We start from the raw sequence: 13042 nt of genomic DNA, 5'->3' as shown, positions 1-13042 counted from the left end.
GAGCTGGTAGGAACGTTGGGTTGCTCGGTCAATGGCCAGGGTCAACGGCGGCGTGGTGTATTCCGCAAATATGCCCGACTGTGAGGGCGGGCACAAGCCGGCGTGAGTAGGTTAAACGTTGAGTTTTATAAGGGCACCACGGGGTGACCAGCCCCTCCCCACCCAGCCCCACCCCTCCCCACCCTCCCCACACAGCCCCTCCCTCCCCACCCAGCCCCTCCCTTCACGACGGACACAATAATCCCCTGTGGGCTGGTGTAACCAGGAGGTTCCTACCAGTATAAAAATATTAACATTTGCTGGCACATTGCATCATGGGAGGACCTGTTGCAGTGAGGTCAATGGGACACATTTTTAGGATCATTAATTATACATTCCTAAACACATTCGCATAATAAAAACTTGCCTTCAATTATATATAACTGGCTTTACTACCCGGCTTCGCCCGAGACTTGGATTCTTGTCTTGGATGAGTACACGGCCTACGCGGAGGGTGGGGGGGGGGGGATGCGCGACGTCAGCAGGCACACTGCGTAACGCTGCCGCATGCGGGTGACATCACAGATGTGACGTCACCGCTCACTTGCCGTGCAAAATATATCCATTATTGCGCCCCCCTTCTCCCCCCAAAATACAAAAGTATATTTTTATACTTTTTGCATTGTGTAGAGTCTGGAAGCTACCAAACACGCCAAATTTCAAGTTTGTTGCATGTTGGGAAGTATGCTAAACATTTCGAACAGACACACATATTCACAAATTTCCCTTTTATATACAGTATATATAGATACGCTACTTGAGCTATTTGAATGTCGTGTGCTATGACGAAGAGTCATTTCCCGATAGTGCTGTGTTGAAAATTTGCATATGCAGATGACTGTGCCCTGGTACCGCAAGCGGCCCCCTTAAAATACATCAAGTCCACCTTGAACAGCGACCTAAACGCCACTGAGAGATATTTTTGGAAATGGGAGGTTCAAGCCAAACCATGGCAGACCCGTACGTTTGATGATTCGCACATTCGATTAGCACGGTTGGCAAAAGTGCGGTGCGAAAACACATTCCTGCGGAGGGAGCTGGTAGGAACGTTGGGTTGCTCGGTCAATGGCCAGGGTCAACGGCGGCGTGGTGTATTCCGCAAATATGGCCGACTGTGAGGGCAGGCACAAGCCGGCGTGAGTAGGTTAAACGTTGAGTTTTATAAGGGCACCACGTGGTGACCAGCCCCTCCCCACCCAGCCCCACCCCTCCCACCCCCCACCCAGCCCCACCCTCCCCCCCCAGCCCCTCCCCACCCTCCAACCCCACCCTCCCCTCCCCACCCAGCCCCACCCTTCCCACCAGCCCCTCCCCACCCTCCCCTCTCCACCCAGTCCCACCCCTCCCTTTTTTGGATGCACGACGGACGGACGGACACAATAATCCCCTGTGGGCTGGTGTAACCAGGAGGTTACTACCAGTAACAGGACCCTGCGGGGTGGGCTGGTAGGAATAATACTTAGTACCGGTACAGAGATATCGACCGGGTATAGAGGAGTTAAAGAAAAAATTACTGTATTCTAGTGTAACGTTAATTAAAAGTGTTTGTTTTGACAAGAAACGCTGTGAGATTTAAAGACTCGTAGTCTTTCATTTCCAACACCACCCTCAACACCACCCCTCCCACGGACGGACGGACACATTAATCTATTGGTGGTCTGGTCCACTTCGTTCCTACCAGTATAAGTTCAACATACAGTTGAAGACTCAATGCTCGATTCACAAATACGCAGAGGGCATCATCACAGCGATGCAATCCGCTATTCCTGCCACAATGAGCTGACGCAATTACCTCAATGTAAAATCACAGAAATGTCCTCTACATCGACATCAGCCACGCGTGTGGCACGGTGCAGGGTGGCACAGCGCAGGGAGTCATAGTGTCGGGTGCTCTCTGTTTACTGGCCACTGCTCGAAACGTCGCCTATTTTTTTTATGTAATTGTTTCCATGTAAGGCCACACGGGGTCGCATTGGCACGGAACGTGTCCTTCCCCATAGCTGTCAACCCCTTATCAGTGCTGCCTAGCTTATTAGAGACCAATTCAGAGCTTAGTGGTCACCCCGTGCCCCTTATACATCTCAATGTTCATCCTACAAAGTCATATCGCAAGAGAGAAAGACACATAGACAAAATTATTTATTTGCCCGTATTGAAACGGCTGTACGCCGTACGGACCTGAAAACTCAATGTCCCTGTACAAGAATACGGGGTAAGCCGTATGGGTTGGACAAGCTACGTTATCACGTTTGGCTACGTACGGTGCGAAAGAAGTTCAACACACGTGTAACCCACGCAACGCATCAGCACGACGTCACCCAACCCCATCATAATTGATCAACGGGCAAACGATTTATCGGGGTGCATTCTCTCTTCGCCGACTCGGTGGGTGTGGGGGTGGGGGCACATGAACCTTGACGTTGTCGGTGGCGTTGTCTTGCAAGCGACCAACGCGACGCCGCATGTCGATGCGTCCGCGCACCTAAAAAGGGAACCAGACGTGGCCTCGCGATTGGCTGGGCGCGTGGCGCCCTCCGATTGGTCAGTTCCGCAGCGTTGGGGGCGGAGTCGGGGATGGAAATCCTTGTCCCCACCCCTCCCCCCGTATTCGGCCAATGGGCGGCGAGCATTTGCCGCACGCGCCAGAAGGCGGCCGCTGATTGGTTGGCGAGCTGGCGGCGCCGCGGCTATAAGAGAGGGGGTGGAGGGAGGGGGGCGCAGTCGACAGCCACTGCCGCCGCCGCTGTTGTTGGGGTCGCGGAGTCAGCAGAGCGGGGAAACTCGTCCACTTTGACGCACGCTCGAGGATTATAAAGAAACCAACGCGACACCAACACTACCCGCTGGCTACTGCTGCTGCAGGGCGTTAAGGTCTCATTGGCCGATCAGAGGCGGCGGCGGCGGGGCAGCGATCGGCTCAGATCTCGGCTTCGCACTGTACAGGTAATTGGAACTGTAATTGAATTGGCACCGTAGCCTCATTGATGATGCGCGTTGATTGACACTGGACAGGCGATCGACACTGCTGACACCGTGGAGGCGACTGACTCTCTGTTGCCCGACTGCAAGTGATTGACACCGGGTGATTGACACTGCGTGCTAATTGACACTGTACACGTCACTGTGTCGCTGCGTGTTAATTGACACTGTACACGTCACTGTGTCGCTGCGTGCTAATTGACACTGTACACGTCACTGTGACACTGCGTGCTAATTGACACTGTACACGTCACTGTGTCGCTGCGTGTTAATTGACACTGTACACGTCACTGTGTCGCTGCGTGTTAATTGACACTGTACACGTCACTGTGTCACTGTTAATTGACACTGTACACGTCACTGTGTCACTGTTAATTGACGCTGTACACGTCACTGTGTCACTGTGTTAATTGACACTGTACACGTCACTGTCGCTGCGTGTTAATTGACACTGTACACGTCACTGTGTCACTGCGTGTTCATTGACACTGTACACGTCACTGTGTCACTGCGTGTTCATTGACACTGTACACGTCACTGTGTCACTGCGTGTTCATTGACGCCGTGCATGCGACTGCCTCTCTTTTAATTGTCGCTCTGTGCCGTTGTTAACGATGTTGACCGAACATCCCAAAAAATCAATGCAAGGCAGGAAACCCTCTCCCGACTCTGCGTGGCTTTCCGACTGGAACCTCAACCACGCGTTGACTCTGCGCCCAGACTGGACGGCTTGGTTGAGTGGCTTGTGGTTGAAGCTCTGCGTGGTCTCACTCCGAAGCTGTCAACCCATAGGGTTCACTACCCGTATGGGTTGACAGGTTTGCTACTATGCACTACGCTACGATACGCTACACCACTACATACCTTTTCGATTTAAGCTTTCGTGACTGCAGGGATTCATCTTCTCGGTTCTTTCGGTAAAGTCACGCAGAAGGAAAATAATAAAAATGAAACTTAATAAAATTCTCACGACGTTTTGGCCACAACGCAAGCAGCCGTCCTTTTACCCGTATGGGTTGACAGGTTTGCTACTATGCAATACGCTACTATACACCACTATACACTACTACATACCTGTTAACCCAAACTGTTTACCCCGTATTCCTGTACAGAGAAATTGGGTTTTCAGGTCCATACGGTGTACAGCCGTTTCAATACGGGCAAAACATGTTTTTGTCTATTTGTTTGTGTTTCTCTCTTGTGATGGGACTTTGTAGGACTAATGTTGAGATTTATAAGGGCACGGGGTGAACCAATAGGGTCCGAATTGGTCTCTAATGAGGTAGGCAGCACTGACAAGGTGTTGACAGGTTTGTCTGACGCTTGCTCGACTTGGCGACGCGGAGTGGTCAGTGTTGCGTGGGGGCAGGAGCCCAGCATTCGGTAACTTTCACACCTAACAACACCCGTCGTTGGCTGATGTTACGATTGTGTTGCCGTTAAAAGTTCATTACGGGAAACACGATTTCAATTGTCTGACTCCCGTGCGTAGGTGAACTCGCCCTCTGCCGGCAAAGCCCTCCGTCTGTGCTTTGACGAGACACTGGCCAGGACTTGCAAGGGACACACACCTGAGCAGAGGTTTGGAGAGCGCGGGGGCACTTACGCGAAGGTTGGAGAGAGTGGACATTGCGGAGCGGAGTTGGAGAGTCGAACACTGACGAGTGAATGTTGGAGAGTGGCCTCTGGAGAGGTGGACACTGAGGAGTGATCATCGGGGGAGCAGCGGGGCTTGCAGAGTGTGACGCTGGGCGGTGGACACTGGGGATGGCGCGCTGTGCCCAGCTGTGTCTGCTCGTCGCGGCCCTGATGGTGGTGGGCCGGCACGTTGTCGCCTCTCACGGTGACGAACCCTGCTCCATGTGCAGAGGAATCGTGGAGAACTTCAAGAAGGTGGGAGCTGTGGCCTCCGCGAATGGAAACGCTGCTTCAAACCAACAAAAGGGGGCTTTTAGTTGAGATTTTTGCGTGAACTGCTTTTTGCATTTAGTTTGTTTGTTTGTCCTTGCCCCGCATCTCCGATTAGCGCGGTTAGCTACGTACGGTGCAAAACAAGCTCTACATAGCATATGAGGGGAGGCAGAGAGGAGTTTAGGAGGGAGCACACTTGGATGCTCACCTTCTCACTAACTGTAACCTTACACCCAACCAACCAGCCACTTCTAGTAGCCTCTGACTGAGCTTCATCCTAACCTACTGCCAGTCAACCAGACACAGGTATTGGTCTGACCCACGGGGCTTAGTTGTTCACTGGGCCAGTAAATTCAGCTGTGACGGTCCCACCTGATGACGGAGACTTGTGTTAGCCTCCGAAACGTCGTGATTTATTATTTTATTTATATTATTATTGCTATATTTTTATTATTGATTTATTATTGTTTATTTTTACCTACGTGACTTTACCGAAAAAAACCTAAGAGTGTGAATCCCTGCAGTTACGAAAGCTTTAAATCGAAAAATATTGATGTTGTGTTGATGACTAGGTGATTCTGATTATTGACACGCTAGTTAGTTTTATACTCTTAGGTTTTTTCGGTAAAGTCACGTAGGTAAAAGTAAAAAATAATAATAGAAGTAATAATATAAATTAATTAATTATTCCTATAATATAAATAATAGAAGTAACAATAGAAATAAAATTATTATTCATTATTATTACTTCTATTATTTATTTTTACCTACGTGACTTTACCGAAAAAACCTAAGAGTATGAATCCTTGCAGTCACGAAAGCTTCAAATCTAGAATCGAGACCATCGACTCGCTGCACTTGAAAACGTGGGTGAGGAGCCGCTAATAATAGAAATTGGTGCGCGTGTAAAGCTGTTCTATTTGTTTTTGCGCAAGCACGGCTAAATGTGCGACCTGGACGGTCTGCCCGTCCACGGCTAATGGAGAGTTAACCGAGGCGGTGGCGCGGTAGTCCAGCTGCAGCCGTGCGAAGGTTCGTGGTTGGTATCTGCTAGGCCTCCCCTGGTTAATGCTGCTGCGGTGGTGGTGTGCGTATTAACCATGAAAATACGACACGCAGTCTGCTTCGTGTTGGACGGACACTAAAGGATGCCCTGACGTCATTTGACGTCACGTTCCAAATTAGAAAAATTACCTGGAAGTGGCTCATTTGGGATCGCGCACAGCAGCAGCAACATCACCCCTACTTGAAGAACTCCTGCAGCCTGTCTTTGCGAAACACAGCAGTGCCTTGCGCTATAAGAAGAATAGCGCCAATTGCAAACGTACTCGATCATTATGATTGTTATTGCTTTATTTTTATGGTTTACAGATAGACCCCACCCACGTCCGCCACCAGAGCTCTGTAATCGATGGTGCCATGTGTACCCCCCCCCCCCCCCAACCCTGGCAGGGCATAGAGAACACTGCCAAGAAGAACTTCGGAGGAGGGAACACTGCGTGGGAGGCGGAGCGCGTGGCTAAGTACGAGCAGAGGTGAGCAGAGCTCCGTGCCACCGAGTGGCCAACCTTGCTTGCTTGCTTACGACCGTGCAAACCTTTCGGTCGTTTTTTTAACCCACTTCCCGTGATCCAATCGAACTGACATTTTGCACACAGACTCGTTGTGCGAGACAATTAATGTTCGTGAAATTTTTTTCCCAAAATTTTACACTGTTTAGGGAAAACAAATTAAATATTTAATTACCAATTGTTTAATACTGGCAGACAATCATCTGACCTATAGGTGGCAGCCATCTCAAGCCAGAGGACGAGAGGACTCTAGCCACCACGCATATAAAGGATTTAGAGTGAAAAACTTTGTTTTTACGGGTTATACTTATCAGGGATTGAGGCGCGCCTCTCTCCTGCACTGGAAAGCATTGCCGGTTATTGCTGTAATGCACCTCCACTCAAGTGCGTTTTAATGGTTTCCCCACAGTCGCTCGACAAGTCGAGCGGTGTGGGTACGCCCAACCAACCCTCCCTCCACCTCTTCCAACGCGTCCGGTCGGCGTGAACGACTAGGCCAAATACCTTCTCGTGCTGTAATCTAGCGGAGGAGGCCTTTCCACCACTTGTGGCGTGTAAGAAATGGCAGGGCTGTACCTTTTCCGAGATGCTCAGGGGTCTCCCTTGCGAGACATGAGCCTTTCACTGTTTGCTCAGCTGGTAAAATATAACATGCATGGGTGTGTGTGTGTTGGCTGTAGGCTACGATAAATAATGAATGAGCGCGTGCGTGTAAGATGAGACTTGGTAAGTCGTCAGCTCCCATCATTCCCCAGAGCTGTATGAACAAAACTGCTGATCCGACATCACCGGCCAATCGATAGCCATGCCTCTTAAGCCCCCCCCCCCCACTTTCATCACTATCAGCCACGATCAATCCGCCGCTGGATGGAGGCCCCTCGCCAATCTATCGCCATCTCTCAGAGTTGTGTGGCCTAATTTCCATGTGGTTGTGCAGTGCTTTTCCAATGGAGACATTTGAAATGGAGCCATGAATAAATAAGGGAAGTGGGGTGCGGGGTGACCTGGATCATTGTGGGCAATGGGTGTGCAGTGTGAGAACGGCGTGCGTGCGATGTGTGGGTTGAGAGTGGTGATGTTGCGTGGCGTGGCGTGACGTGGTGTGACGTGGTGTGGCGTGGTGTGATGCGGTGGCAGCGAGACGCGCCTGGTGGAGATCCTGGAGTCGCTGTGCGACAAGACGGCCTACGCGTGCCACGCCATGCTGGAGCAGCACGAGGAGCACCTCGAGAAGTGGTGGTTCCACAAGTACGACCCCTTCACCCACAACCTTGCCCCCACCCCTTAACCAGTTTAACGCGTAGGCTTTCGTGACCAATATCATCCATAATACAGTTTTTTTTGGGGGTTAGATCTCGTAAATATAAATGTGTTGTTAAATCCGCCACCACCCGAAATAGCCAATTAGTAAGGTTTGTCACGTAAACGGAACATGCCAATTCGTTGCTAGTACAGTGCACCTTGACCCTCGCCTACAATCTCTAACCTAACGTATCACCTACAGCCCTTCACCTCACACCTATAGCCCATCACCCGTTGTAATCATCACTCCAGTTGTGCACGGCGTTCCGGTTGTGTATTGGTTATGTGTTGATTAGTTTATTGGGTTGTGTGTTGGTTGTGTGCTGGTTGTGAGTGCAGGCAGCGTGCCCACCCTGACCTTTACAGCTGGTTCTGCGTGGAGATGGCCAAGGTCTGCTGCCCGGCCGGATCCTTCGGGCCCGACTGCAACCGTGGGTGCCGGCCCCTCCACACCACAACAATGCTGCCCAACCACACCACCACTACTCTCAACCACACCACCACTTCCAACCACCCTACCGCTCTCAATGCTATCAACCCACATCCTCCTGTCTCTCAGTGCCACCTGTACATATGTGCCCCCCCCCCCCCCCCCCCCAGAGTGCCAGGGCGAAGCGACGCGGCCGTGTGCGGGGAACGGGCGGTGCGACGGCGATGGGACGCGGCGCGGCACAGGGGCTGTGCGTCTGCCACCCGGGCTACGTGGGCTCGCTGTGCCTCGAGTGCGAGGAGGAGGGCTTCTACTTGGCCCAGCACAACGACACGCACGCGCTGTGCTCCGGTACCCGCTCACCTCCACTCGCTCACCCTCCGACCCCCATTCACTCGCTCGCCCACCCACTGTGCCTACCTGCGTCATCTCCCCGCATTGAAGTCCCCATTGTCGACATCGTTGTGCCACTGATGAGTGCTGTTGTGTGTGTGTGCTGTTACTGTTGGGTGGTGGGGGGTGGGGGCAGCATGCCACTCGGCTTGCAAAACCTGCAGCGGACCACAGCACACGGACTGCGGGGACTGCCGGCCCGGCTACGCCAAGCAGGACGAGGAGGGCGGCTGCGTCGGTGAGCCCGTGTGCCGGATTTCCACTGCCAGCTTATCTCGGACACGCGTGCGGCCGTCGCGGTGTTTGACTTTGTTGTGGCTCTGTTTTCTCCAGTGTTGTCCCGATTGTGCTCTTCGCGTCTTTGTGTCGTGTGCGATTTTTATGTTGTCGGTGCCGTACCTGCACGCGATCCCTTGCGCAATGAAATCGCGCTGATTAGTCGTCGTCTCCAACTGCTTTGTTCACATCTGAGCGAGTAATTGCGTGTGACACGCCTGTGTCTCGGAGTTGCTAAAGTTTCTGGCCACACCCTTCACAGCAGAGCCCTGCCCCTTTTTTATTGAGGTCCACCCACACCCCTTACCCCCCCATCAAGATCAACGCTTGAACAGAGTCCATCTTTTTCTGGTAGCAAGCGATTTACACAACTGTGAGCAACCAGTCAACTGATCGTGTGTCTGTCGGTGTGTGTGTCCGTCTACGCAGACGTGGACGAGTGTGCGAGTGAGCCGACCCCCTGCCATGGAAACCAGTTCTGCTCCAACACCGACGGCTCCTACGTGTGCAAAGGTAACGCCACGGCGACCACCGCCACGGTGACCACCGCCACTTCCACGTAACGACCCGCGGTGCTGGACCGTGGTAACGATCACCTCTACCCAGAGGTTGCAACCGGGTACCCGATACCCGTACCCTACCAGATACCCGGCTACCTGTACCCGGCCGGGTACGGTACGGGTACGGGTAGCCGTTTGCGACCCTGGTGCGGCCGGGTACGGGTACGGGTAGGCCGTGAGTCACCGGTGAGTAACCGTTTGTCACTCATTTCGGGTAGGGTATGGGTAGGGTACGGGTACCCATTTGCGACCCTGGTGCGGCCGGGTACGGGTAAGGAATCAAAACCCGTTTGCCACCTCTGCCTCTACCTCACCCCCCTTCCCCCCCACCGCATCACAGTGTGCGACCCGGCGTGCGAGGGCTGCAAGGCCGCGGGCCCTGACAGCTGCCACAAGTGTCTGCGTGGATACACGGAGCGCGACGGCGTCTGTGTGGGTGAGTAGCTTCTCCTGTATCCGCTCCGCTCGCTCTCTCTCTCTCACCCCGAGAGACCAGGGTGTTGGTGAAACAACATCTACCACACAAACAATAAACACAACACCTTGAGTTAGTGGAACAACAACAACGGTTTCAGAATGTTTGTGTGCGTTTCTGTGTGACCAGTAAATTTGTGTGTAATGACCATGTGTTCGTGTACTGAACATGTACGACGAGTGTGTAATGAACCTCCGTGTGTTCAATGAACCCGTGTGTGTAGATGTGAACGAGTGCGAGGAGGGCCTCGCCACGCAGTGCGTGCGCGAGAACGAGGTGTGCGTGAACACCGAGGGCGGCTACCGCTGCGAGTGTGGGCCTGGCTTCCACGACCGCGCCGGGGCCTGCAAGCTCGTCAAGCCTCCAGGTACAGTGTCACCTGCTGAGCGAGAGAACCGGTGGCGTAGCGCACACGTGTCTGCCTGTGCGTGCAGAGGGAGCAAGGGGGTGTGTTGGCAGGGGAACGAGTGTGTGAACGGGCGTGTGTGCGCGGGTGAGCGAGCTGGGTATGCGAGCGAGGGTAGGAGCGTGTGTCCAATCATCATCTCGTCATCGTGGGTCCTGGGTGTAAGAGGACCCGCGGAGATCCCTTGACTGTATCCGTCCTCGTTTAAACATGTAATGAGACGGTGGCGAGGTGCACGCATCTTCCCGTTGAGCATGGCTGTCGTGGCGATTGTGGAAGCGTGTGAGCGTGTGTCCAACGCCCCTTTCCTAACAACAACAACCACCATTCAACACTGACGTGACTTCACAGCACTTGTGCCAGACTAGGTGCACTTTGAGGCTATTGTGTGAAGTGTGGAAGGTTCACAAGCAGGTGGTCATCGTATAGGCCCAGGCCTTATGATGGGTAAACCGACTTGGGTAGCTGGCAGTTGAACCACCTGTGCTCCCACTGGCACGGTCCTTGACACAACAGACAAAGATCCCCACATAGCCGACTTCGGCTGTTGAGGCAAGTGCTGTTAGCGAGCACCTATTAAGGCATGCATGGCAAACGAGGGGTGATGTGGTCAGCATCACACATGGTCGCCGTGGTTTCCCCACTAGGCATTTGTGTTGTAGTATGGGGCATTGGTGTTGGTTAGCAGTGTGAGGCTCATAGCAATCGATGTAGCAGTTTGTAGATTGTACGGATGAGATGGTCAGGTAACGGCAGCAGCGTCTTTTGATCACGTGACGACTGTCCAGTCGGATGACCACGTGGTCAAGTGACGGCAGGATCGAGCGATGACTGCCACGAGATCGCGGTGTCATGTGACCACGGGGTCAGCTGATGACGGTATCAGGCGACGGACGTTGACAGAAAGAGGGCGACGGGGTCGCGTGACAACAGGGTCAGGTGACGGTAAGTTCATATGACCACGTGGTCAGCTGTGGTCATGTGATGACGGGGAAGAGCAAAAATGCACGGTCGGGCAACCGGCGCGGGGCGGCGCAGCAACGGAAGCCGCGGTGACGGTGGATGGGCGGTGCAGGCGAGCAGGGCCTCTTTGACGAGATCTCCGAGGACGAGCTGGTGGTGCTGCGGCAGATGGCGGTGGGCGTGGTGCTGTGCGCACTCGCCACTCTCGCCGCCAAGGGCGACATGGTCTACACCTCGCTGTTCATCGGGGCCGCCGCCGCCACCGCCGGCTACTGGCTCTCGGAGCGCGGGGACCGCCTGCTGGACGACATGCTCACCGTCAAGCAGTAGACGCGGTCGGAGGGGGGGGGCGGGGGGTGGGGGATGAGGGGGCTGCCCAACTGTTGCCACCTGGGATAATGGGGGCGGATCGATCGTCGACGTCGGTGACGTGCTCGGCAAAGAAGAAGCCATGGCAACGCCGCCGCTTATGGGGCACCGACCGCTTCATGGGGATCACGTGATAATGGGCGGTCACTGCCGTCAACAATAATGGGAGTGACTGCCGCCGCATGATATAATGGGGGGGGGGGGGGGGGGGCTACTCCCCTCAAACTTCAGAGCAGTAGACGCAGAGGTAATGGGAGGCCCACTGGAGCCACCTGCAGTAACGGCGAGGGGGCCGAGTGCTGCTGCCAAAGGGGTCGTGGCGGTGTGGATGCTGTGGGGTGGGGGGCACCCGACCTGACAGATGTCACACGGCTAGCGACCGGGTGTTAACCACAACAACAGGTGACCGGGTCGCTCAACCACAACAGTCGCCCGGGTGGCATCCACAACAACAGGTGCCCGGGTCTCAACCACAACACGCGACCGGGTGGCAACCACCGCAACAGTCGACTGAGTGGCAACCACAACAGTCGACCGTGGCAACCACAACAACAGTCGCCCACGTTCTTTGAGCCACAGCAACAGTCGACGAGGAGAACCACAACGACAACCGTCAACCCGATGTGCCATTGCCGACAGTGTGCACTGGTTGAAAACTTTTCTGTGCTTCCTTCTAGCAGGGGTTTGCATACGCCGCTCCCATGAGGAGCGAACGCTAAACCGGGGCCTATTTTAAGGAGTGCGTAACCCTGCCCCTAGAGCTCTGTGGAGTGTTCTTGTACACGGGGGGCGGCGGGGGGGTAGCATCGCATATACCTTGTGGATTACACAGCATCTCGGAATCGGAAGCCGAATCTCGATTTAGACTTCAGGAAGCCGACGAGCTATGAAGTTGTTGACAGATGTGCAGGGGCGGGTCGGCAAGTTATAACAAGGAATTTAAAAAAACTACAGAAGTGTGAAATAGATTAAAGGTAAGCGAGTCACGATAAATAAATATACATCAAGTCCTGGATATTAGTGCAAATTGCATAAGTTCCTGTCGATTTTTCAACACGAATTGCAAGCTTGGGCAAGGCATCCAAAACAACAAATCCAGTCCCCCACCAGCCGCCCCGCCAAGACAGCACCACACAGTCCTTCGATTAGTATTGCACATCTCACACGGCTGCTGCGGCTAGGGCCTGCTGTACACGGTGTGATGTGTGCAGCACCTAGTCAGTGGCATCGACTGTTGGTGTCGATGTCGTGGCGAATCGGCGGTCACTCGTAGCGGCGGAGGGAGAAGGTCCTGAGCATGGGGTTCGGACGGGGGGGGGGGGGGGGGCAGCAGCATGGGCAGCCGCGGGGAAGAGGGGGAGTTTCAGA

At 53.8% G+C, this 13042-nt stretch overlaps 1 protein-coding gene across 1 annotated transcript; it reads left to right on the top strand.

Annotated features, from left to right (window-relative positions):
• Positions 1–2770: 2770 nt before the first annotated feature.
• On the top strand, positions 2771–11635 carry LOC133355520 (cysteine-rich with EGF-like domain protein 2-B). The gene is given in 12 exon segments (XM_061572850.1): positions 2771–2982; positions 4511–4911; positions 6382–6464; positions 7638–7748; positions 8142–8233; positions 8403–8476; positions 8478–8583; positions 8762–8863; positions 9331–9414; positions 9802–9897; positions 10160–10303; positions 11418–11635. Coding segments are annotated over 11 exon segments (1236 nt in total). The 5' UTR covers positions 2771–2982; positions 4511–4785.
• Positions 11636–13042: the final 1407 nt, after the last annotated feature.

The sequence above is a fragment of the Lethenteron reissneri genome, chromosome 51, assembly GCF_015708825.2.
Source record: "Lethenteron reissneri isolate LAM-NWPU_2019-01 chromosome 51, ASM1570882v1, whole genome shotgun sequence".
Lineage (NCBI taxonomy): Eukaryota > Metazoa > Chordata > Hyperoartia > Petromyzontiformes > Petromyzontidae > Lethenteron > Lethenteron reissneri.
This window is presented reverse-complemented; position numbering and strand designations above follow the sequence as displayed.